The sequence below is a fragment of the Vanellus vanellus genome (assembly GCF_965231255.1).
Source record: "Vanellus vanellus genome assembly, chromosome: 4".
NCBI classification, from domain to species: domain Eukaryota; kingdom Metazoa; phylum Chordata; class Aves; order Charadriiformes; family Charadriidae; genus Vanellus; species Vanellus vanellus.
The window spans coordinates 43,314,780-43,340,531 of NC_138909.1; the positions used below are offsets into that span (position 1 = coordinate 43,314,780).

General features: G+C 56.4%; 1 protein-coding gene across 1 annotated transcript in view; it reads right to left on the reverse strand.

Moving 5' to 3' along the window:
• Positions 1-25,752, reverse strand: part of LOC309671564 (dedicator of cytokinesis protein 2-like) — a gene marked incomplete at its 5' end in the record, with an annotated part of 81,293 nt that overhangs the window by 43,828 nt on the left and 11,713 nt on the right. Inside the window, 11 exons of the mRNA XM_082482825.1 lie at positions 1,153-1,224; positions 1,980-2,107; positions 3,999-4,105; positions 4,732-4,802; positions 12,019-12,130; positions 18,237-18,371; positions 18,533-18,633; positions 19,238-19,327; positions 19,871-19,968; positions 22,602-22,791; positions 25,575-25,678. Coding sequence (XP_082338951.1) covers positions 1,153-1,224; positions 1,980-2,107; positions 3,999-4,105; positions 4,732-4,802; positions 12,019-12,130; positions 18,237-18,371; positions 18,533-18,633; positions 19,238-19,327; positions 19,871-19,968; positions 22,602-22,791; positions 25,575-25,678 — 1,208 coding nt within the window. The remainder of the gene's footprint in view (positions 1-1,152; positions 1,225-1,979; positions 2,108-3,998; positions 4,106-4,731; positions 4,803-12,018; positions 12,131-18,236; positions 18,372-18,532; positions 18,634-19,237; positions 19,328-19,870; positions 19,969-22,601; positions 22,792-25,574; positions 25,679-25,752) is intronic.

Consider the following 25,752-nt stretch of genomic DNA (forward strand, 5'->3'; position numbering starts at 1 on the left):
GCTTCCGCAGTGCCAGTCGCTGTGCTGCAGGTGTGATATCTGGACTTCCCAAGGGGTCACAGAAAGGGACCCCAAAGCACAGACCAGCCTAGAAAGGACAGAAATAGAGGATCTATCCTGTGAGGCAAGAGCACAGATCCCCATGCTTTCCCAACACGTTGCAGGAAAGCCACCACCGGCAGCTGCCACGCGACCTCCAGCCGCTCAGCCTCACTGTGAGTGGACTGGGGCTTACGGGGAAAGGCGGTGATGGGCTCCCTGGTGGCCCAGGGACATGGCCCAATGCTAGCTGCAGAAAGGAAGGGGATGGAGGACAGCACCCAGACAACACAGGGAAAGGGGGACAGCTACTGAGGTATGGGCAAACCTGTCCATCAGGCTGGCACCACAGTGATGTGCCCCAGCATCCCACACTGTGCAGGGTGCCATGTTTCTGTGTTGCGGGAAACAGAGGAGGAGAAGGGTGACCCAGGGAGGGAGCTGCCAGCGCAGCTGTGAGGGCTGTGCTCGTGCCTGTGACTTCTATGTGTTCAGCCCAAACACCTGCCATGCCAGGGCAGGAGCCTACAAGGACAGCCGCAGCCTCAGGTCACGCTGCTGGGGCCATTGGCAGTCACGGCTGTGCTCTCCAGTGCTTGGGGAGCAGTGAGCCCAGCGTGGACCAGCCCTGAAGCACCGGCACACCTCGCACGCACCTCACCTGCTATGCTGGGAACACCATCAGGCCACCCCACAGCCCCACTGCCCTCCAGGAGCCATAAGACCTCACTTGCTCGTCACCTGAGCGAGGAGCTGGAATGGCCCGAGCCCACCTGCTCGTGCACAATGAAGCACCAAGGTCACGGGGGACCAGGGCAAAGGTCCGGGCACAGACACCCCCCACCCCAGGGCAGGACACAGGGCACTGGGTGCTCACAGCAAGCCTAGAGCCAGGCAGACCTCCAGCCTCCCAGCCCTGCAGGGCACCTCCCAGGCCTGACCCCATCACTGCAGCACCCCTGCCAGCAGCCCAGCTCTGCATGTTGACTCCAGGTGACTGTACGGGGTTTGTCACCATAGTGAGATGCAGATAAGCCCTTCCTGAATGCACAGGGGCACCTGGCTCCTTCCCACCATCTGCCAGGTGCCAAAGCCCACCAGAGAAGCACTCACCAGCTCTGCGTCCCCACGCTCCTTGTGCCGTCCCTCGCCTGCGCCATGCTGCGCTCGCAGCTCCTCCGCTCTCTGCAACAAACAGTGCCCCGGGAACGTGGGCTGATGCCCAGCAAGGACAGCCCGGGACCAGTCCCGCTTGGGCAGTCCGGCACCCACAGCAGGACCATGCCTAGCTGGATGCTGAGCCCCGAGTGCAGCTGGACCAGTGTATTACTGTGATCCGTTGCTTTGGTACCCCACACCAGCAAGCAGGATCCCACAGGCAGCATGGGGGCAAAGGGGTACGTGGGGGTTCCCTGCCACCCCAGGCATGGTCAGCTCGCTGCTGTGGGTTGCTGGGCTGGACTGCCATGCCACAGGACTCCGGCTCACGTTTAGGGCCATCACTGCTAATTTTGGAGCGCAATGCTGCCCAGGAGCCAGCAATCAGTCGCTGACCAGCTGCCTTCTCCCCTGCCCTCACCCTTCTCCTGGACTTGCAGAGCAGGGACTGTAAGAGGCATGGCCAGCAATGCACCCCATTGCCCTCAGGTCAGTGCTGTCCCTTGGCTTGGAGGCCTTTTCCTCACCTATGGGGACTGACAGGAACTCACCAGAGACCAGCTGAGGTGGAAAACAACAGGTTTTTACCCCCAGCTTGGGCAGGTTCCCACTGGGATGGTGGGTGCCAACAGCCCCCTTTGACTTTGGATGGACCACACCTAGTGCCAACCGTATCGTGGCCACTAGTTTGTGCTTAGCCCTACTCAAACGGGTTTAGTCAGGTCATTTCCAAGGTGATTACTGGAGAGGGGAAAGGAGGCAGCAGAGAAGAGGGGATTTACCTTCTGGGCCTTGTACAGCACCTCCAGGATGTTGCTGAGCAGCTCAATGCAGGCATCTTCCTCCTCCCCCTTCTCGATCAGCTCCTGCAGGATGGGCACCGTCGTCTGCAGCAGCAGCTCCCGGCACTCTGTTGGGGTGGAGAGGGAGGCATGGGGCTGGCAGGCACCAGCACCACCCTGGCATGGGAGAGGACTGGGCAGGAAAGGGACCAACAGGACGGATAGGATCAGCATGGCACCTGGACTGGGATGTGACCCAGACACACAGAGCTGTCAACTTCCTCCTCGGATGGAGTGGGGTTTTTTGAAAAACATTAAATCCTGGTGAGAAGGCTCCAACACAGAGAATTCGTTGCACCCTGTTACATGGCTACTTATCCCCTCTGCTAAAATAGACTAAACTAAAACAGAAAAGCCTCATCTGAACCTCTCTTACTTCAGCTTCTGCCAGTGGGGTTTGCTCTGCTTCTCTGCTTTGTTAAAGGTGCTTGTGATTTAGCTAAATACATGGAGACTTTTTAAACTGGACACCAATCTAGATCAACTAGAGTCTCTAGTGCTGAATATATGAAAAATTTGTCCTCTTCCTATTACCTATTACTCCGTTCCTCTGCCCAGGGCTGGCATTTGTGACACCACGCTGCACTGATGGCACCACGTTGCTGTTTATCACTACAGTGGCACCACTAAAGTGGGGGCAAGGGGAAGGAAAGCAGAGGAAAATGTTTCTCTGTTATTTTCTTGCTGGCACAACTGTCTGCCATTGTGGGGTGCGGAGCAGCAGTGTCATACTGTCTCCCAGCAGCGTGGGGGGGAGTACGGGGAAGGACCCAGGGTACGATGTGGGGAAGGATGCGGGGAGCACTTGCAGGACCGTGGTGGCTCAGACCAGAGCTGCACCAAGCAGCAGGAGGTGACCTGCCACCTGCACTTGATGGTCAAGTTAGACACATTCACGCTGCCTGCTCTCAAAGTCTCCATGGGCAGAGACACAAAACGGTTCCTGCTGCCCACAGCTGACCTGCTCCCCTGCGCCTCCCTGCTGTGGCTGAAGCCCGGGACCCCTGCCCCAGGTCCCCAAGGCAGCCCACTCCCCTTCTCTTTGAAGACGCCATGTGGATATCTGGAAGCTCATGTTTCCCCGGTGCCCTGTCCTGCCCCGAGCCCCTCAGTCATTTCTTCCTTACCCTGTCTTATAAGCTCTACTTCTCTCACTGCTTTCTTCTGGACTTTCTCCAGTTCAGCCACAAGTTTCTTGTGCCACCCAAAATCGCACCTGGAAGTAAGCCCAGCCGAGGCCTCGCTGACGCCGAGCAGGGTGCGGGGCGCTCACATATCCAAGGGATGCTCTCCCTGTTGAGGGCTGCATCACCGAGCCCCTCTGCTCCCCCAGACCCAAACCCCTTCTTACAGCACTGCTGCCACCCCAGGCTCCGTCCTCTGCTTGCTCAGCGATTGCTTTCACATGATTGTTTTTAACTTAAATATGGTCTATATCTTTCAAAACCTTTTCTCCAACTTGTTGAGATTATTTTAAATCCTGAGTCTGTCCTTCAGTGTGCCTCCAGTTATTTCTGCCTTGCAGGGCAAAATTCATCAAGTCTACTCTTTTTCCATCATCCAGATTATCCCTGAGAATGTCAAAGAGCATCAGAGCCAGGGCACACCTGGGGAATCCTACTCAGTATGTCCTTCCAGTCTGACAGCAAGCCCCCGACAACCCCTCTAAAACCATCCTCACGCTGACTGCACTTCATCTTAAACCATATTTCCCTCTGCAGCCTCAGACCGCAGGAGAGGTTCACTCCAACAGCACCAGCTGCACCCCGGCGAGGGGCTCTGCAACGCATGGCTCCAGCACAGGCTCGAGGGAATTGCCTCCTTCTGCAGAGCTGCCCTGGGCATGGGGGGCAAAGGAGGGGTCCCTGCAGCAGGGACTCATCCCCATCTGATGCCCTGACACTCCCGGAGACCTCAGCGTGGGCAGTGCCTCCAGGACCACCTGGTGCCCCTTCTCACCATAGGACTGGAAGATCTTGCTGTTGACGATGTCGGTCAGGGACTGCAGCTTCTGCTTCAGCAGGCGTTGGGGCGGCAGGTTCCCAATGAAGTCTCGCAGCAAGGCCCTGCCATCCAGGCAAGAGGATTTAACGAGTGTTAAATGCAGGGCTTGCAAGAACCCCGCTTGCTTTGCAGCCCCGAGCACCTGCAGCCCCTTTGCTTCTGCAGAAGACAAATGCAACAGCAGGGGGGTCGGGTACTGCTTGCCCCCGTGTTTTGGTCAGGACAGGGCTGCTGGGCTGGGGGGAGCTGCTAGACGTGGGCAGGGCTGTACGGGGAGGTGCAGGGCAGGACGGTCCCTCCACACAAAGCCACAAGGCATCCCGTGCCCACCACAGATGGCTGCAGGGAGACACCCGGCATAAAAGCCCTGCCTGAATTCCCAAAACAGACCTGGCTAGGGCTGAGGGTTTCCAGGCTCAGCCTCTGCCTAAAGCATGGGATACTGCTAAAATTGAGCAAAACCCGCCCCTGCTTTTGAACTAGGAAGGGGATAAGGGTGCAATTCCCAGGAAACCCAGACCCCTCTACCTGCCCTCGCCCTCAGCTTGATGGTGTGAGCCTGGTCCCTGCCAGCAGCTCTGGGATGGGGGGTTGCTGTGGGACAGGAGTGGGGACAGAGTTGGCTGCGGCAGGCACCGAGCACGCAACAGAGCGGGACTGGGGATGATGGGGGCGATGGGGACCCTACCCCAGTGCAGAGGAGTCGAAGATCCCAAACACGTCCTCGAGGATGGAAGGCAGGTACTTCAGGGCTGCTCCCTGCAAAGAGACGAGAGCTGCCTGCACCAGCCCTGCTTCGCCACGTGCCCATGGGGCAGGACAGACGGACGGATGCCACGCAGGCACGGAGGTGACCCCCAGCCCATACCACCTCCCCTCAGGTTGTGGGTGCTGAGCCAGCACCATCCTCGTTCAGCCCCTCCTCTTGTTAAAGCAGCGCCCGCAGCCACGAGCCCATCACCCTTGCTATCCCCTGAGAAGGGACATCCAGCCGGGAGCAGCTTCCTCTTGCCAAGCCACCAGCAGCCAGCAAAGCATCCAGGTCATATACCTCTACCAATAAGAATGACCGTCTCCAGCTTTTACTTTGAAACCACATGAACTCCTACAACATGACTGTCGGGTATGTAAGCTCTGGCTTGTGTTGCTTGTAAAACCCTCTGGCCCCACTCACGGCTGCCGCAGCCAAGACTGCACCCAGCACAGCCCCACACCCCCGCTGAAAGGCTGCAAGGGTAGGGGACACACGGCTATTTGGTTTTTTGGAATGGCAAACACGTTGACCACAATTTTTTTCTGCATTAAAATCTACTTGGTTATGTTTATGATGTGACTGAGTAGCATAAACAACTCGCTGAGTTTTGCTTATCCTGAGCTTTGCTGGGATAGCCGGTCCTTCAGGCTTCCCTGGGCTTCAAACTGTGTTGAAAGCAGCACTGGGAACCCTCCGGTCTCCGGGTGCCAGAGGTGGTCTCCACACACTTCTGCACTTCAGCATCAGTTTCAGGAGGTTCAATGCCTGCAGGTCCACACAGGGCCGACCCCTACGCCATTCAGCTCCAGGAATGTTTATCCAGCGGTTTCAGCATCAAGTCCATCGTGTCCCTCTGAATTGCAGTAAGAGTCTGAGAGACTGGTGCCTATTGCAAATTCACCTAGTTTTGAAAAGCGCCTGGATAAGTTCACCTTGGACACATCCCTCGGAACACAGCAAACATGGAGATTACGGGCACAGGTGAGTCCCTGGAGAGGTTTGCTCTGGGAGCACCCTGCAGCAGGACAAAAACCTTCTGCTTGTCTCAGACCCCTCGCTGGGTGGCTGCTGCCCATGTCAGGGCAGTAACAGGCAGGGCAGACCCTCGACCTGAGCTGGTGTTGCTCTGTGAAGGTCTCCAGATGTGATTAAAAACTCCATCCCAGAGACCCTGCCAGCTCCAGCAGTGGTGGTCGCCCATCCTGCTGCCCGGCGCCACGTTCCCAGCAAGCCCAATGAGCTCCAGCACCCTTTGCTGGACTGGGCTCTGCCCTTCCCTGTGGCATTAAGTGATGCTCCAGCAACATCTTCTCTCTCTGCTTTGCAAAGACTGTGATTGAGTTCTCCACTACCCTCTTCTAGCTGACTGAAAGTGTTAATCTCCATCAAGCACACCAGACCCTGAGTCATTTCTGCAGCTCTCGCAAACCCTTCTCCAATCCTTAGGTACCTGTTGCAACTGAGGGCAGCAAGGCCGGGTGCATCATCCATCAACAGCCTCGTTTGCATCCTGTGCCCCTCCAGATTTTTCCGTTTAACGCCCTTTTGTGTATAAATCCTGGGACTGACTTATTTCTTTGCAATGACACCACGCTCAGGGTTGCCTTCAGACGCTTGCTGCTGGCAGCTCCCAGCTCTGGTCCGCAGCCCCGTCCCCTGCCCCGCCACCTCTCTGCCTGCAGAGACTGGGCATGGAGCAGAGAATTCCCCATTTATCCAGCACCACCACTGCCGCCTGTGCCCTCTGCACCAGCCACAGGCAGATCTGGCAAACATGCCGATTTCCCTGGGACACAAAAGAAAGGCCCATCCCACCATGACAGTTCTCCATTTGTAATGACTTTTTTTAGAACTGAGAAGATACATATTAAGGAGATTAAAAGCAGTTATTTTAATAAACTTACACAATGCTAATTTTAAATCAGAACGCTGTATAAAGTCAGACGCTTGTTAGTCTCGCCTATTATGTCAGTTATCTTAGTCAGTCACATTCATAACTTCAAAAAAGTAACAGCTAAATTTGATTATTTTTTTTTTATTATTAAACTCCATGCTTAGTAAAGCTGGACTGATTAACATTAATTATACTGCCACCCTTTAACTCTGAATTGATTGCATCCTCTCCATGACTGAGCCAGGATCAACGGTCAGCCTCTTGGGTCTACAGTTAGCAAGGTCATCTGCTTCACCTTTTGAAAAATGAGCTAATATAGAATTTTTCCCACTCAGGAATTTTTCCAGTGTTACCAGACTTCTTAAATATTGGCATCTACGCCTCAGAAACTATTTCTTCCAGAAACTGGTTCTGTTTTTATTGCAACTGCTGAGGGAACTGCCTGGCCTTGCAGAACTGAAAACGTCTGTCTTTTACCGCTGAGGAGGAGCCCCCTCCTACTGATTTTTCACGGCAAGAGTGTCAGCCTGGCCCCGACGTACAAATGGCGTCCAATTTCTCTCCAGCTGCACAACAGCAATGTTTGTTTGAACCAGCTGCCCTGTCCGTGCCATCACTGGTGATGATCTCTGTTGGAGCTGGACCGTGGACCACTGGGTCCGGTGGCCGCGGGCAGGGAGATGGCCAGCAGGGAACCCAGCACAGACCAGGGATGGGCGCAGAGCCTGGCAGTCACTGGCCTGGGGCAGGACCTGCCTCTGGTGTGTATGGCAGCGACCATCACCTTTGTGTGATGCTGGTGACAGGGTGTCCTGTAGAAACCCACCCATGTGCCAACAGCCACAGGGGAAGAGTCAGAGCAACCAACTGCAGATGCTCGTGAGGACCCTCCCATGAAAATGCAGCCCCTGATCCAGGCTCTGAAATGCAAAGGCAAATGCAAACCTAAATACTCCAAGGGGCCACAGGTGGTTGGGGACATCTCTGCTCCACCCCATTGAGCTGCAGGTAAGCCTAGACTTAAACCAAGGAAAGACGGAGGGGAGCGGGATGTCCTTGTCAAGGTGCGAACAAGGAGAACCGTGCACCCACCACAAGCAGTTATCTGCCATCACTGTATGCCTGTGTGGGACCTGTTTGGGTCCCCTGAAACACACTGTGCTGGCAGCAGCGTGACGCTCTGCTCCACCTTGCTCAGCACCTTGACAGCTGGCATGACCCTGGTGTTTGCTTAATTCTGTACCCCAATCCCACCTCAAAACTCAACTTCTTTGGGTGCAGAGGAAACCAGGACTCCAGGAGGGAAGCACTGGGACAAGTGAAGCTTCTCTCAAGGACCCTCTGGCTACGGCAGGGAGCAGTTGCAGCAGAAGCCCTCATCTCCCGGTTGGAGATGTGCAGGGCAGCTGCCCGCAGGGAGCAGGTACCTTCTGCCTCCTTCACAGCATGAGCACCCTCCTGGTCACAGCATTTATTGAGGATGATGGAGGTGTTTGGCTGAAGAGCTGCTCCTGCTCTCTGACTAGGACCATGCCGTGGGTTCGTCCCTGGTGCCCAGCCTGACACCAGTAAGCAGAGCCAAAAGAGACTCAGCCTCTTCTCCATGGCTCTGAGTAGTCAAAATAGTACAAAACCTCCCAGCCTGAAGTAGTCCAACAGAGGATCAGCTCTCTCCGCAAGAGATGGGGCCTTTGCAGGAGTGTTGCAGCTAAGGAGCTATTATCAGCTCTGCCTTGGGCTGATCAGATAATTGCAGCTTTAACAAAAAGAGTAGGCAGAACCGGATGAAGCTGCAAAGCTTACGTCAGGCGCTAACAGATTTTCCAGGTATCACCTTCAGCTGCTAGATGGGAACTGGTGGTCCCAGATGGAGATGCAGGGGGTCTGCAAATTCTATAAAGCAGCCACAAAGTCCACTTAGAGAGCAAGGAAAAAAAAAGTCCTCTCCTTGGAGTACCTGCTCAAAATGTTCAGGAGACACCCTCAGGGCTGGATATAGCAAGACCCAGTGGCTGGGATTCAGCAGGAACCAGTGCAGGATGCAGCACAAGAACTGTGACCATGGGTCAGGACACCAGGGAAACCACGGGACCTTCCAGATGAGGGAGCAATGGCAAGGCCAGGCAGAGGCACCGGGAGCCGGGCAGCACAAGGCCGGGCACTTGGTCTGAGGCTCAGAGGGGAAGAGGATGGGACCTTGCTGGCTCACAAGCCCGCAGCAGTGCTTCCCAAAGTCAGGGCCTCTCGAGTCAGAAATGTCTTTGTATTTGAATAATCTTGAGTGGATTTTTCTTCCACAGATCAGTATAGCTGTTTGCAAACCTGCGCAAACTTTCAGCATCCACAGCCTGCTCCGAGGAGCAGATACAGACCATCACAAGGGGCTCAACAGCTTCATCCTGCAGTAGATAAACAAGCAGTGCCTTTGCCTGTTTCACGAGATGCTCCCTCCTTTTCTGAGTCAGGAGAGACCTTGAACAACCATTTCCATCTCCAACCCCCCTCTGCAGATCAGAGATGAATCTGCAGCTCCCTGCTTGTCTCTTTTCCATGATGGAGGGGTCTGGTCTGGCCAGGTAGGTGATTCCACCTGAAAGCTGTTCCATACACCTGGTCACCCTTTGCTGGGGCTTTTTCAGCTCGACTGCATGCTCTGAAGCACAGGCACCAGACACAGATGCACCACAGGGGCTTACGCTGTGCCAAAGGACATTTTCTGTTATCTTCTCAAGTCATTCCTGATAATTCCCAACTTTGAGTGAGCATTCCCTGATCAGTGCCAGGCATGGAGCTAGCTGATATTGCCAGAGCACTATACATTATACTCCCAGGTCTCACCTGCCAGCATGTCGGTCAGCTCAGAAGCCATCACTGTACATTTAAAGTTAAGGGATTTCTTGCTTTTAAGACTATTTTCTGATTTTCACTTCCATGCTGAATAATTTCACCTGGGCACTCCTTCCCCCAGTGAAACACTTTGTTGGTGATGTGGGAGAAACCCCATCACCGTAACACCTGCAGAGCAGCAGAGGTGGTGGGGAGCACTGAGGAGGACAAGTGACAGTGAGGAGGAGACCCGGCTGACACCACAGTCGGGGTGAGTTGACACCACGTGCTGTGATGCGGCTGAGCGCAAAGCCACGCTCAGAAATACCAAACACAAGCTGCATCAACAAAATTGACAACTTTAAAGTCGGGAGGCAATGACCAAAAATGACCTGGGGGAGGTCAACGAAAAACAACCCTGATGCCGCTCCGCTCTGATGGAACGAGCTCCCCTTTCTGCCACCCTCCAAGGAGCCACCACCAAGCCAGAGACCTGGTGACAAGATCTCTGAGTTCAGGTATTCACACCTAAAAGAGACGCAGCAGGGGGAAAGTCTCTCTGAAGGACTGTGTCCTACTACTGGGCAACACCGAAGCCCACTACAGAGCATGGCACCAGCACCTAGACCTGCTCATCACTCCTGCAATCCCTGAGGAAGAGCCTGGGGGGCTTTTAAGGGGGGACATTTCCCCTAAAAAGAACAGCACAGATCTGCCAGACAGAGAGAGCAGGCAATTTTGAAGCTAACAAAGTCATAGCAATCAGAAAAGCTATTTACACAGGGAAAGCTCCCGCTCAGGAGTTGGGATCCCACTGAAGAATTTCCAGGAGAAAGTGCAGTCAGACTCAGAAAACCCGGCGGCAGCAGCACCCGGCAAATTTCTGAGCCCCATCTCCAGCTCCCCCCAAGCTGCTCTGGGCAGAGGGTGACTCCCACCAAATCCTCACCCTGAACTATGGGATCCCACCCTGAAGCCACAGCAGTGTGAGGGTACGTGAGGAAATACCATTTTCCAGTCTGCTTTTTGATGATGTCCATCTGTTGCGTGCACCCACAGTGCCTCCAGTGCACCGCAGGAACCGCGACAGTGCTGCAACTGGAAAATTGTCCTGCTGAGACAGGCAGCCGCTGCTGGCCGTGCGACAGGGACTGAGCGGGACTCCCCCAGCACTGCGACGGCAGCCCAGCTGAGGTAACAGAAGCCTCCTCTTTTCCAATTAACACCAAGGCTGCAGCCTCAGGGTGCCCTGTCTGTGCCTTGTGCCTATTATTTGCCATTGCCACTGGCTATTCCTGATCTTAGCCACAGAGCAGCTGCAGGGATGCCTTTTCTGGGGATGCAAGGGCAGACCTTCTCCCTCTGCCCTGGACAGTGGCCTCTCTGCTCTGGATGCATTTGTGAGAATTATTTTCTGCAGACCTGAACAAGGTGCCGAGAGATGTAGAAATGGTACAGGTGAACGTGCAGCAGTCGGTAACACCGCAGCGCGTGGGGTTACCATAGCACAGAGTCTCTAGAGCAACGGTATTGAGATGGAAATCAGAATAATGATCAGCGTTTAGATGAGAGAGGGGATAAGGGGGGACAGCCCTCCTCCTCTCCACAAGGATACCTGTCTTGGTCTTCAAACCATTTTATTTTTTTTTAAATAGATTAGTTTATAAGTGATTCTTGAAGAATGCCATGAAATAATGCAACGCAGGAGCAGGACTTGCCAGCTGTCCTGGGGCCACCGCATGTCCCAGCTGGCAGATGAGGTTCCTGCCTGCACTTGTGTGGTGCCTCTCTCCAGCTGGGAGGCCCCGGGTGCAGATCACAGCCCCATCCTCACCCCTGGCACAGCACCAAAGCCAGACCCACTCAGCCCCAGCACCAACTCCTGCTTCCTCTCGCTAATTGACTTCTCAGAGCGCACGTGGCTCCGTCCTGTCCTCCATTCAGTTAGTTCCCACCCCCAGCACCATCGCACCAGCAGCTGGAGGACCTCGACACCGGCTGCTGGTAGAGGACGCAGCTGTGCCTGTGGGGACCCACAGTGCAAAGGGCAACGTTTATGCTCCCCCCTGCCTACCCCGTGCCAGATTGGTCCCAGGGTGCAGGGAGCGGGGCCAGGCCAGCTCCAGGACGGGGACAAGACCCAGGACCCCTCCTGAGACCCTCTCCTCCAGGCATCAGTGTGTGCATGGCCAGGAGAGCATTTGCCCAAGCTGCTGGCCCCAACCCACACCGTGGCCTCCAGCACCAGTGCAATGCGGGGTTTTGTGGTCCGAGACCTCAGGGGGCTTTGCACCGGGGGCACAAGTGGCTGTCCTCGGGGGGAGCCAGGCACCAGGCAGGGTGGCAGGTCGCTTTGAACCCCTGTGCATGAGGAGGTCTGCATGCAGGATGGCCAGTGTCACTCCTGCACAGGCACAGCCACTGTCACCCCTGCTGGGGCATCGTCCATCCCACCATGCACCAGACCTGAGCCCCCCTTCAGCACCGGCCCCCCGTCATACCTGGGAGAGCAGCGTGGGACCCTCCAGCGGGGACTTCATCAGCTGGTTCAAGGAGAGGAAGAACCGCTGCAGTGATTGCTGGAACTCAGCTGTCTCCTTCCCCTCGTAGAGCCTGCAACAGCCAGAGTCACTGCACCGCCACCACAACGCACGCCTTCCCCCAGGGACCGTGGGTGTCACCTGCGATCCCAATTAATTATGCTCCTCGGTGACCATTTTCCATAGCTGGGTCTAGCAGCGAGCCATGGCATGGCCGCTGCCCCAGCGCAGCCACTGCCCAGTCCCAAGACCAGCCAAAAGCAACAATTCAGATGTGCAGAATTACCCATATTAAAGACTGCTACCTGCTCTCTTACGGTATTTATATACACTGTTTATACGTATTCGTATATATAGTATTTTAAAAAAAAATAGACTATTTTACATGATTTTGTACACTAAAGTCCTCTCAAAGGAGGTTAGCATCCTCCCACCTGAGCAGGAAACCTCCTGCACCCCCCAGCCTGAACACGACCTGGGTGACCAGTCGCAGAACAAACCAAACACCTGGGGAATTTTAGCTGAGACACCTGCAAAGCTGCGAGAAAGTTTCAAAGCTGCTAATCAAACGCGTAACCATAAGAATAAAGTCACCGTAACAACTCATTGTGAAAAACAGGTCGTATTTGAGCTAATTCACCCCATCCATTGACACAGCGAATGAAGCGGTGAGCCCTGCTGGGGAACGATTTGCAGGTGCAGATGGGGGAAATGAGGGATAAAATGCCGATCTCCCCGTGGCCACGAAGACAGATGCACCCTCCAGCCCGAGCTGGCCACCGCGGCAAGCAAGATGGGTTTGGTTCTTAATTGTGTTTTGGCTTCTAATTGGGCGTACAGCAGCAGAACAAACAAGATCTGTCATTTTTTGCTTAACAGCTATTTTTATGGAGTCTAGGTTTTGTAAAAACTTCACTGCTTTTTTTTTATATAATTACAGTTGGATGGTTCTCCGCTCAAATTCATCTTTCCTATCTGGTAAACCTGCCCAAGGGAACGTACGAAACATCGAAACACGGCAGGTTTGGCAGCAGTCACAAGCCTGTTGATCCGCCCGAGGCATCTCAGATGCGCTCAGACAAACGCAGGGGCTGAGCGGCGGCTGGTTTAGAGCCCTTAAACGACTTCCAAGTCAAAGCAAAGCTTAGACTAACTCAAGAAAGGTCCTTCCCTCTCATCCCCTGTGTTAAAAGTTACTAAACAGTGGGAACCCCCAGCAGCACCCTCCCCTCCCCGCAGTCCCATCCCACAGCCCTGGAGCGTGGCTTGGCTGCCTTGCCTGCCCCAAAAGCCCAGCAAAGAAATTTAAAGAAGTCTGTATGTGTTAAAATAAGCACAAGGAAATGAAGCTTCGCATACAGCTTCTACTCTCACAGCAACGATACCACGCAATAAACACCATTTATTAGAGATTCTTTAGATTTTTCACAGTCCCTCTTTTTAATGCACCTGCCCATGAACAACTGCCATGGATTTTCAAGCTCACCTCCACCGTAAAATCTCACCTACAAAATTCTGTATTTTTATCTTAAAGAGGGCACGCACGACAACGATACACTATTTTAACAATTGTAAGACATATTGTCAACACTGATTTCTGAACTTTTAAGTGTGTAATGACTCAAACCAGGGCAGTATAAAGCAGTCGGAGCGTGCAGCTCAATAAAGCCAAGGTAACAGCTGATTTGCACTGCTGCAGCAGACGTGGGTCAGCCCAGTCTTTAATTTACCACTGACCTATTGGTTTGGAGGATTTCATCACGAAAACTGGTAGGCAGATCCTGGTCCTCGAGGCTGATGCCTCTTGGATGAGACACCAGGCACGCTCCCGCCTTGGTTCCTGCAGTTTCGGGCTCCAGCATGCAACTGAGCTCAAGGCGCAGCACAGAAATCCCACCAGCACCGTCGGCAAAGCAGCAGGAAAAATTACCTGGCCACCAGCTCACTAAGCACATCAGTACAGACTGCGATGAAAACTGCGCTGAACATGATTTACTTGGGAAGGGTCAGCGGGGCCCTCAGGAAGGATCGCACTGCCTGCGAACCCCCGGAGCTCTTCTGCAGGAGTGGCTGGAGCCCAGCGGCTACAACAGCCTTTGGAGACCCCATGGACCCCAGCAAAGTCCTCGCAGGAAGGGGGCCGGTGGGGAGGCTCAGCAGCCGTGGGGTCCCCAGTTGCACAAGTGACTGGCTAGAGGGTGGGGGGGAGGTAAGGGGCCGGTCCTCGTAGGAGTGCCGGGCCGCCCCGGGGACAGGAGAGGGGACAACCAGGGCCATGGCGGAGCCCATGGGTGCTGCTTGCAGGAACCAGGGGGGGCTGAGTGAGGCTGCGCGAGGGGGCTGCGAGCTGCGAAGGCGGCTGTAGAGGGATGCTGGCGAGAACAAGTGTCCTCAGCTCCCCCTGTGCTGGCAGGAGAGAGAACCCGACACGGGAGGAGCCCTGGGGTGACGACAAGCACTTTCAGGAAAACTTTGCTGCCCTCAGTGGTAGTCAAAAAGCAGAAGCAGCCAGAGGAACTGGCAGGGAGGAAGCAGAGAGTCTGAGACCATGTCATCCCGCCATCAAAACCCCAGCCCCCTCCCCGAGGCGACGGAGCCGCGTAGGCGCCAGGGGGGCTCCAAAGGGAGTCGGGGTTACCACGGCTGGAGCGGGGGCCGGGAGAGGTCCCTGATATCGGGAAGGGCATGGGGAGCTTTGGGGGGCTCCAACGAACCCCGTGTGCTGCAGTGCATGGGATGCCAAAGGGGAAAGGTGTCTGGAGACGTGGCACAGCATCTCCCTGCAGAGCAAGGGCTGGGGGCACATTCCTGCAGGAAAGCACATTTCGGGCACAGAGCTCCCACGGCCGGTACCAGGATCCAGCCCCTTCACAGCCCACCAGCTCCCACACCTCCTGCCCAAGGCAGGAGGGGAATCGGGAAGCCCTTTCCCCACGTGGTGGCCACAGAGCTGCCAAAGGGGCTCAGGCAATGAACCTCCTGCCCCACACCAGCTGGGCCCCGCTTTGGTCATCCTCGCAGCAGCCTGGGATCCTCGTACGAGCTACTTGAGCTGCTCATCCGATTCCAGCAGTAGCACGCATAATCAAATAAATACAGCAATTTGCAGTAACTTATTATAATTACAATCTAATTTCTTTAAATTATAGACTGTGTACAAATTGTAGCACCGTTTAAAGTATTTAGAAGATCTGAGGAGTCCATGTTATTGCACTGTTAAGATCACTGAGATAAAGGGAAAATGAATAAAAACACTAAATGTCTTCGGGGATGTCTTCATTCCAATGCAAACTAATTCACAGGGCTGTTTGCAAATGCTCCATATAATTAATTTTCTCTGCCAGAAGTTCTATAAGCTAGGGAATTTGCTCTGTATTTTCATATATGATGAGGAGGTAGATACCTCAGTCTAATGCTGGAGCACGCCAGAGCTCTGAAGCAGCTGCCTGGCCGTGAATGAGACCCTGGGAAGGGCTGGCAGGTGAGAGCGATGAGGAAGGACAGACAGGGCATTCCAGCAGTCCTGGCACTCTGCAACATGAGCTACACAGGGAACACCTGGCAGACAGCAAAGCAAGACCACAAAGACAAAGTGGGGACAAAGTGAGGTCTGAGAATCCCTGTAGATGCTGGGAACCCAACACAGCTCCTCACCACAAGCAGGGCACAGAGCACTGGTGGGTACATGGACATGTGTCCTGGCACCTCTGTGCAGTGCTCAGGACTTTGGGTTGAGGAGGCACACCTTGGGCTCCTGCTGTGCTCCCTGGAGTGTTTCGGCACCCGCCTGCCAAAACGCGGCTCTACAGCATGGGGCAGCCCTGCTGCTTTCCCAGCGCAGGCTGGCAATGCTGCACGCGGAGGGACCTCACCACCCACCTCTCCCTTGGGACACTTCAGCTTTCGGTGCCCTGTACTTGGAATGAAAGAGGAACGTAACTTGCTTTTTCTGGTAACTCTAATTGGTTGTGTTTTCGGTTTTTCACTTCAGCCCAGCAGCACAGCTGGGTTCACCCACGCCTGCCCAGTCTGCCCAGGGGAGGTTTGTTTGTCCCATCACACAGATTAGGACAGGAACCCCGTGCCCACGGGGAACAAACAAAACCAGATCCCAGGAGGATTCTGGAGGTACCCAGGGGGGACTTTGACCTTATCCTCAGAAGCAGCAAGGAGCCATCAAGGCTCCCAGACCCTTACACTGCTTATCACAGGATCACAGAAGGGTTTGGGTCGGAAGCGTCCCTCAAAGATCATCCTCTCCAACCCCCTGCCATAAGCAGGGACATCTTCCGCTAGAGAAGGTTGCTCAAAGCCCCATCCAAACTGACCTTGGACAATTCCAGGGATGGGGCATCCACAGTTCCTCTGGGCAACCTGTTCCGTTGTCTCACCACCCTCACAGTGAAGAATTTCTTCCTTATGTCCAATCTACATTGGCCCTCCTTCAATTTAAAACTGTTACCCCTTGTCCTATCACTACAGGACAAGTAAAAAGTCTCTCTCTCACTTTCTCAGAACCCCCTTTGGAGCTTGTGCTGAGTGGGGGATGAGCTGCTGAGCCAGGACAAATGGACAAATGCGGGGGAGGTGGCCCAGGCACCCCTTCCCCAGGCCCTGGGGCTGGCACCATGCCGCCTCTGGTTTTGCTAAAGCACGAGGGACCCCCAAGACCAAATACATGCTGTGCATTGGAAATTATTTGAAAGCCCAGTGACCAGCGGAAACGTGAGAGCAGCCCAGGAGCCGTGTGTGCCACCAGAGCTGCAGAGGTAGAGGGTGCTTCGTAGGAACCCTCCAAAACCAAACATGTGTCTTTGCCACTTATGTGCTCCTTGAACAGACCTTGTTGCCCGAATCACTGCCACCACATCCACTGCTACCTGCACCCGCTAACGGCAATGTTAGTGCTGAGCAGGGAGGCTCATCATTGACAGAGCCGGAGATGCCACGGAGGCAGCACGGAGGCCAAAGGCAGGCTGAGGGTTGAGATGGTCTGAGCTGAGCGGAGCACTGCTCCACAGTAAGATGAGTCTCGCTGAGGGTAAGTGCAAAATTTCCCTCTCCAAGGACAAATCTGCTAAAAAGCTCCCAAACAGCACAGGACGGGCAGGCAGAAGCTCTCCAGGAATGAGCAGGAAGAGCAAGGCTGGATGCCAGGAAACCTTTCCAGCCACAGTGCCGGTTAGGCAGGGGAGCAGGCTGCCCAGGGAATTTTTGCGATCTCCATCATGGGAGGTTTCTAAGAGCACATTGGAAAAACCCACCCATCAGGGGCAGCTCGAGCAGAGCCAGCCCTGCCCTGGGCAGGAGGTCACCGCAGGTCCCTCTGGCCTTATGCACATGGCGCTCGGGTCAGCCGTACACAAAGCAGCTGGGCATTTCCCGGCATTTTAGGGGCCAGGCCAGGGCCTGACCGCACAGAGGCAGAGCAAAGCCTCCGGGCACTGCGGGGAGGGAGCATGGGCTCCATGCTGGCCTAGGGCTCATGGGCAACCCCGCAGTTGCAGTGCCAAAGCCGATCTCACCAGCACCCCTCACCGAGGCTCTCGGTCAGCACACACGCGGGAGGAACCAGCAGCAATTAGCCTGACGGACAGCAAACCACAGCTTGCTTCACGCGTTGCCTCACCGCCGAGGCGCTTTGCAAACAACTGTGAAACACCGCTCGCCGGCCAGACAGCGGTTTGTGCAATGGCACCCGTCCTGCCGCAGCCCCTCGTGCCGCAGGAGCTCTCCCACCCCGAGAGGGACGGCACTGCCTGCTACCTGTGCCAGACCATGACTGCTCCAGGCAGCAACCAGAGGATGGTGTGCAGCAGAAAACTGCCGGAAACCTCAGGGAGAGGAAGTGCGGTGACAGAGGAGAGCTTGGCTGGGGACTGGCTGACACAGCAGCACATTCGCAGCGTGCCAGGAGCCACGGGTGCCACCCCTGGGTGCCACATCCGACCCGAGCAGCCAGCACCAGCACCAGGCAGGCCGAGGTGCCAGTGCCGCATCCCCAAAGTCAATGGTTGGCACCAATACCGCACCCACGGCACAGGGACCCCACCGTGGAACCTTTCCTTTCCTCCCTCCCGCAGACCCCCATCCCCAGGGGCCGATGCTCCTGCGGCACTGATGTGGCAGCCCGGCAGAGTGCAGCACCTGGAGCGGTGGAAGCAATTGCCGGTACTTACTGGGCATAAAGGTGCCGGGAGCGGACAATGAACTTGAAGATGTACTCCAAGGCCTTGAAGGTGCGCGTGAGCGGCTCACAGGGCTCCCCCTGGCTCGCTTGGTCCACGTACTGTGTCAACACCGCGATCAGCTTCCTGCAGGACGGGGACGCGTGTGACCAGGGCAGCCTTCGGGGCAGCCGCTGAGCCATGCCACACTGTCCACCAGGAGCTGCCCAGGCTCTGGCCCCTTCCCTCCCCCCATGCCTGCCATCCCAGCCCCATCTCTCCCCGTGCCACAGTCATCGGGTACGCACTTGTAGGCAAGTGTGGCACTGAAATGCTGACGGATGTAGGCCTCCAGGACGGCGTTGAAATGCTGGAACTTCCTGTCGGCCACCAGCCCCACGATGAAAACCTGTGGGGAGCGGGCAGCGGGCACAGCTGAGTGCAGGCAGCAGGATGCCCAAGGACAGCCAGGTGCCAGCAACCACAGCTAGAGCGGCGTTGACCCCTTGTGGGGGCTGCTGGGGCCACCAGAGCCACCTGCACACCTGCCCAGCCTGCCAGGACGGGCAGACCTCCAAAGCAGAAAGCCTAAAATGAGCCCCAAGCCCAGCAGTCACAGGACACTTCGTGGCCAGCTTGCACAGAGCTCACACCATCACCAGACCTCGGTGTCCCACGAGACTGCCCCAAACCTGACCCTCCCCTCATCCCGTCACCGGGGTCGCTCTTGTCTCTGTGTATGAGAAACACCTTTGATTCTTGCTGGAATTGTCCCCTGGAGACACAGTGTCGCCGGAGAGCCACAGCCCTGCCTTGTGCCAGGTTGACCAGGCTCTACTGACCTGAGGCACCCTGGTGGAGCTGGAGGCACTGCACGGCTCTGGGCACGGCTTGTCTGGTCAGATCAGTGAGCCCCATCTCAAACCCACCCCAGTCTGACCTGGGCCCATCCTGCACTGGTCAGTGGAGTCAGACCCACCTTCAGCACACATGGTGAAGCAGGTCTCACTTACCAGGGCATCAAAGACAAGCGTGTCATAGACATCCGTGTCTGAATTTTCCATCATGATGGAGAACAAGGCATCCAATGTGTCCTGGAGAAACTGGGGGAGACAAGAGGACTGTGAGGGCTTGAACGTTAACTCCCAGCATCATCCCGGAGCCACCTCCGAGCAACCTGCCCAAGCACAGAGCTCCTGTGCTCATCCTCAGCCCTTCTCAGCCTGTGGTGTCCATCCCTTTGCCAGGATGAGACTCCCCAGCTCAGCCTATCCCCTGGCAGGCAGCCCCACACTGCCACTCTCGCCACCCGCTACCCCAGTGGCCCCAGCAGGGCTCCCCAGGACTGACATGGCAATCGCCGCAGGCAGAGGCAGCGCCTCTCCCCGGGGAAGAGGCACTGAGGCCATGCAGGATGATCCCAGTGTGCCCAGTCCAACCCTAGCACAGGGCAGCTCCCCCGGCTCCGGCAGCTGCTCTCGACACATTTGGACAGGCTGGCAGGGAACCCCTGGTGCCGACACTGCCACTCCCAGGAGTTTTCACATCCCTCTGCACCCCAGGGAGCAGCTACCTAGGGACATGGCTGGAGACGTGAGCGCAGGAGCAGGGGAGGGAGGAGGTGGGAGGGCAGAGCCCAGCTGTACCTTGATGACCTCCCCTCCATCCACGTTCATCAGCTTTTGGAGGTTCCCGGCGAGGAGGCTGGGCTTGGAGCGCCACTTCAGCAGCCCCAGCAAATTGACTGGGTGGGAGGAAGTGGAAAGTCAGCACAGCTTCACTTGCTGCTGGACCCGAACATTACCGACCCCCCAGGCTCCCCTGTCCCACCCTTGCCGCCCAGGGCAGCCGGCCGAAGAGGCTCCATCCTGGGGGATGCAGTGCTGCTCGCTGCCAGCCCCGCACAGAGAGAAGCAAAGGGTCAGCACCCATCGTGCCTAAGCTCCCGATGGTCCATCATGCGGCCGCACGGGCAGGCGCTGCCATCCTCTTTACACCCTCACGGGAGAGAAACCAAGACTCAAAACAGCAGGACTCAGCACTGGAGTTACAGCTTTCGGAGAAGGGACCTTGGGCAGGGCGGGAGTGGGTCACTGTCCTCCCCACACTCGTGCCCTCTGCCAGCTGGATCGTGCTGGGGATGTGAGACTGTGAGGTCCCCCATGCCCCTTGCGCCTCTCCAGCACCTACCCCAGGCACCTGCCCCACCGTCCTGGCCACGTGCCCTCTCGCACCAGCCGCTCCGCAGCTCCTCTCCTGCACCAAGCAGAGCTGACCGCTGCCGTTCAGATGTGCACAGGGCCCTGTGCCGACCGGCCAGCGCTGCTCCCGAGGAACGGCCGTGGCACATGCAGAGCGCAGCCGCATCACCGCACCAGCTGGTGGTCAGCACAGCGCTGCCGGCAGCAGCCAGGACCCCACCGACCTCCGACTGCCCGTGCAACTGCTGCTCAGCACGGAAAGCCTCCCGACTTCAGTACCATAAAAGCATGAAACTCGGCTAAATAGAAGGTTGTCACTGTAGAAGCTGTAATTGTGCTGCAGGAAGGGAATTAACTGAACAGCAGCAGCCCTGAGCCCCACTTGCACTGGACCACAGCGGCCGCAGACCCTGTCAGCGCAGCAGCGATGAGTCACCGCGCACTGCACCCCCCGAGCCCCGAAGCCACGGTCCCCGAGCCCCCAGCCCCGCGCCAGGGCTGCGGTTTTCCTGGCTGCGTCATTGCGCTTCGGCAAAAGCAGGACAAAGCGTTTCCATCCACCAGCCTTGCAGGGGCAGCGCTGCTGGCCAGGAGGAAAACCCGGATTTCCCTCCCGCTCTCCCGCTGGCCAAGCACCACTGCCACTCGCCTCCCAAGTGCGGCATCCACTGGCTGCCACTGCTCCTATGCAGCGTTTAACTCTCCAGACAGCTGGAGACGTTACCTCCAGGCGTTCATCATGTCGCCCACCTAAGGATGGGCGGCCGCGGCGCTTTCTGCAGCAACAGAGACACGCACACTGAAAACACGGCCGTGACCCGAGTACCGGCACCACCACGCAGCACAGCGTGGTTAGACCTGGCAAAGGGCCGGGCTGCTTGTCCCCATTACGGCGGAGGTGCAAGTGCCGTGGGTCCCCCAAGCGGGACACCTGCGAGGGCACTCGGAGAGCACAGCTCCGTCAGCGCTCCCTTCCCACAGGGCCGGCGCCGTGCTGCTCGCTGCCAGCCCCCCACTCTCCCCGCTCGCTTCAGAGGGGTATGTGCGGCAGTTTGACAACCCCCAGCGCTCGCTCAAGGTTGCCGACACCTCTTTGTTCTGCCACCTCCCAAAACCTGTCGTACAAGGCAAAATTCCACCTGCAAATGCTGTTGCGTCTGTGCTGAGGTGGCACGTACGCTCTGGGCTGCCCTGCAATGAACTGCAGCACAGCACCCTGGGGCTGGAAGCCCATGCTAGCTAACTGAGGACAGGGTTTAAAAACAAGGAGTCCCAATTCCCATCCTGATTTCAAAAGGTCCAAGGAAGGTCACGGAGCCCTCAACGGTGATGCTTGAGCAGCTCCCTCCAGCTCCCAGATCAAAGGTAGTGGCTCAGCCCCCCAAGGGAGAGAGCAGATTAATTACCATCTGCAAGGGTACACACCAGCCAAGAAACTGCTAACTACCCACGGCTGCTGGCAGCCACTCTGAGCCCCCAAGGTGGGAGAATGCCTGGAAACACTTGCAGCCTGTTATTGTTTGTTCTCATTTCCCTCCCACCTTGGAAAACTAATCTGCCTCTAACTCAGGAGGGCTCAGGAGACAGATAAGCCAAAAGACAACCTTAATAAAAAAAAAAAAAATGAGAAACACTCTGAATTACAGCCCAGAGCTATCAACCCAGCGATACACAAACAGAGCCTGCAGCAAACCACATCCCATCCCAGCCATACAGGCACGCTGGGGCAGAACCTGGATTGCCAGGGGGTTAGGCAGAGCAGCACCGTCCCGGCCGCAGGCATTCCAGCTCACTGCCACTCCTCTCTGGGGGACAGCAGCCCCCCAAAAGATCCTGGGACTGTGATGCTTCACCAGGAACAGCTGTTAGCCCTAGCAGTCCCGACCACGTCAAAACGCTGATTCAGCGCTCAGCATTCCCGCTCCCCCTGCATTTTCGGCATGTCACCCCAGTGCCATTTGTGATGGGAGTGAGCCCCAGTATGGTTGCGCTGCACTGGAGGGGGCCAGTGCCAGCACAGCAGCACCAGCACCATATCCCACCACGGCTGACACATGCCAGTAAACAGCAGCTGGACAGCCAGCCACCGGGAAAACTGTGGTCCGGTAGGTAGAAATGCACTGGTAGGGTGGGCGCACAGGTCTGCCACCACCCCTCGCGGAGAGACAGGACTCACCGTTCTGGGTCAGCTTTGTGGAGCAGACAAGCGTGGAGATTTGGAAGCTGTCCCGGGCCGACACAGTTAAGCCTGACGCGCCTCCACTCACACGGAAGGAAGAGCCGGAGAGGAGCTTCGGCTCAGACAGGTGCCTCGTGGAAGGCAGGGTCAGGTACGCAGTGGCATCCTCCAGCTTCCTGCTGTCACCCTGCAAGGCAGAGCAATGGCTCACACCAGGCAGCGCAGCCCCACCGGAGCCCCACAGGACAGGGCTGGCCCGTGGGCTAGGTTTTGACCCCACGTCAAGTCCCCTGCATGGGGGACTCTGCTGTGCGGAATGGGGCAGGGCGAGGAGGTTAGCAGAGCCACGCACAGATAACGGTGGCTCCCACCTAATGCCATGGTTATGGCTTGGTAACCTCCGGCTCGCAGGAGTCGCTGGGATGCAGGAGCCAGCACAGGGGAATCGCTGCCTGTGGTGCAGAGCCCGGCGCAGGCGTTGCAACCAGCTCGCCTGACCTTAACTTCAACAGAGCATCCAACAAAGCTGCTCCCTGCGGGGCTCTGCCAGGGCCCACACTCAGCCGGGACAACCGACTGGGAGAAACACCACATCCAGGCTGGTGCCACTCAGAGAGGACACAAGAACTGGCGGGTGGAAAAGCAGGGGAGGACACCAGTGACACGGAGGAGCCTGGGGCAGCAGGGCGCCGGCAATAATACATGCACCTGAGCACTGCTGTGGGGACGGACACGCAGCAAGACACTGACCAGCTCCACCATCACGAGTCCGGCAGAACTTTTCCTGCCTGCATGGGCACACCGGGATCCCTCCTCACAGTGGCAAAAGAGCCTATTTCTTTGTGTCTCCTGCTCACAGACCACAGCCATGCTGCCCCGAGCTGACCCGTGCTCACTTGCGGCTTGGCAACTGGGTGTTTATCTTCCCCTGCCTGCAACCTTGCGCGATAAACTTATTTCCACTGAAGGTCAGACAAAGGTGGCAAATTTGTTTGCTGTTGGGTTTCCTCTTTCGAGCATACCCACAGCAGCCAGCTGACTCGCAGGAGGCACCGCACTTCTTCCGAGGGCAGCTAAGCCCTCGTAGGGTAAACCGGCTTAATTTCAGACATTTCTTGACCAGCGTGTGATCAAGAGGTCTGAGCAGCTAAAAGCATATCATTCACATTCCTCTGGCAAACAAAGATAAAAAGATGAAATAGCTTCTGACTCCTAGAATCAAGCCCCGGTGTTTTCCAGGAAGAGCAGGAGTCATCCAGGGAGAAGACGAAGTGGAGCACACCAGCTCTCACTTGCTCTGGGGTGGAGGGTGCTGGTGAATGCGATGGTTCAGTGAGGGCAGCAACAGCCCTTTAAGGAGAAAATGCATCCAGGAGGGAGGTGCGCAGGGTTTGATCTCGCTGCCCCAGCCGGCACTGCCAAGTCCCGAAGGCACTGGGTGTTCCTGCCATGGCTCAGGCAGTGCAGGGGACAGTCCCCTGGAGAGCCAGGGATCCTGTCTGCAGTTCTGCAGGCCATGGCAGCATTTAAAGAATTTGGTCTTTTGCCCAAAAAGAACAGGGAGGAGGGACTCAATAACAATTTCAAATGTGTAGGAGCTGCTAGGGAAGAAAAGCACGGGTCTGTCCTTGTCCCCAGGCTGGGCAGGGCACGCAGGGTCCCTGCAGGAGGGAGGTTGAGCATCTCAAGAGCGATAGATGAGGAACAGTAATGGCAGCACCGGGAAACACCGGCCAGGCGGGTGGGGGTGAGCCCATCCCATCGGCAGAAGCGTGCCCGAGCAAGGACAGCTCAGGGAGGGCTGGTCCTGCCTCGGGCAGGAGGTGGACAGAACAGCCCTGGTGTGGATGGACAGTCGGACGGCAGAGATCTGCAAGGGCATGCGGGTGGCTCAGCCCCCCACGGGGCAGCTGCATGAGCGTGGGGCAGGAGCGCTGCGGGGTGACACAGCATCAGATCCACAGAGCAGTCCTCTGACATGGGATGACAGTGAGCACAGCGGGTGCTGGCAGCAGCCTGTCTGCCGCCGGGACATTACGTAGCTGCAGAAGCAGCATCAGGGTGCTAAGAGGGCTTCCCTAAAAGGAAAGGAAAGGCATCGATGAAGAGGAGGAAGTCCTCCATCAGGCTCATGGGAAGCATGAGCTGGGGCCAGCTGCACAGCTGCCACAGCAGGTGGGAGATAGACCTGCTTGTCCCAGAAAGATGCAGGACTCGGGAAGGGAGATGGGTCTGCCTCAAGTAACTGTGGTCACATCACCAAGAACAGCAGGGAAATTAAAGAAAACTTCAGTTAAATACCAGAGCAGCCAAGGTGGGAAGGTCACCATTGCTGGTGAGGAACAATAAAGCAGTGCAGACACACAGAGGAAAAGCCCTGAGCTCACCCTTGCAGCAGGGACCAGCCTGCACCCTCCTGGCCCCTTTGCCGCAACCAGCCCCAGTTTGGGAGAGGGTGACACCAAGACAAAGTGAGGCAGCACATTCATGGAGTCTTTCACAATCCAGTGTCAGAGCTGACTGCATTTTTTTTCCAAATGAATAGTGATTTTTCCCTCCTCACATTCTTTCTCTGCTCCCTCAGAAGAAAACCCAAGCAGTTTCATGCAGAAAAATGCTGGTGAAATCAGGTAAAATGCAGCAAATATTTTCATGGGGATGTTCCCTCCCAAGTCAAATAGATTTAAGCTACCTTTTTCTAAACAAAACTTGTCGTTCGCAAAGGAGCATCACAGAGATTAGAGATGCTGTGTGCAGGGAGCCGTGGCAGGAGCCCCCACCATCAAGGACAGAAAGGACAGGAAGGGAGGAGGGACTGGAAACCCTCTGGGGGACTTTGGGTACATGCCACCAGTGCAGCAGCTCCAGCAGTGACTGGGACCCCAGCCTCGTGCAGGCAGCTGCCAGGAGAGCTGCCATCCTGCAGCCTCTCCGCTTCAAGGGGAGGGGGGTCTGCCTGCACCCCTGTACCTTGTACAGAACCAGGTCGTGCTCCCCATCACGCAGCGTGGTGCCGTCCGGTCGCATCAGCTTCACGAAGGCCATGGAAAAAATCCGCTCGCTTTTGTCTTTGGCTGGGGGCGACAAACATGGGGCGAGGTGAAGCTGGCTCAGGAGGAGCCCAAGGACACACCGTGCGAGCAGAGAA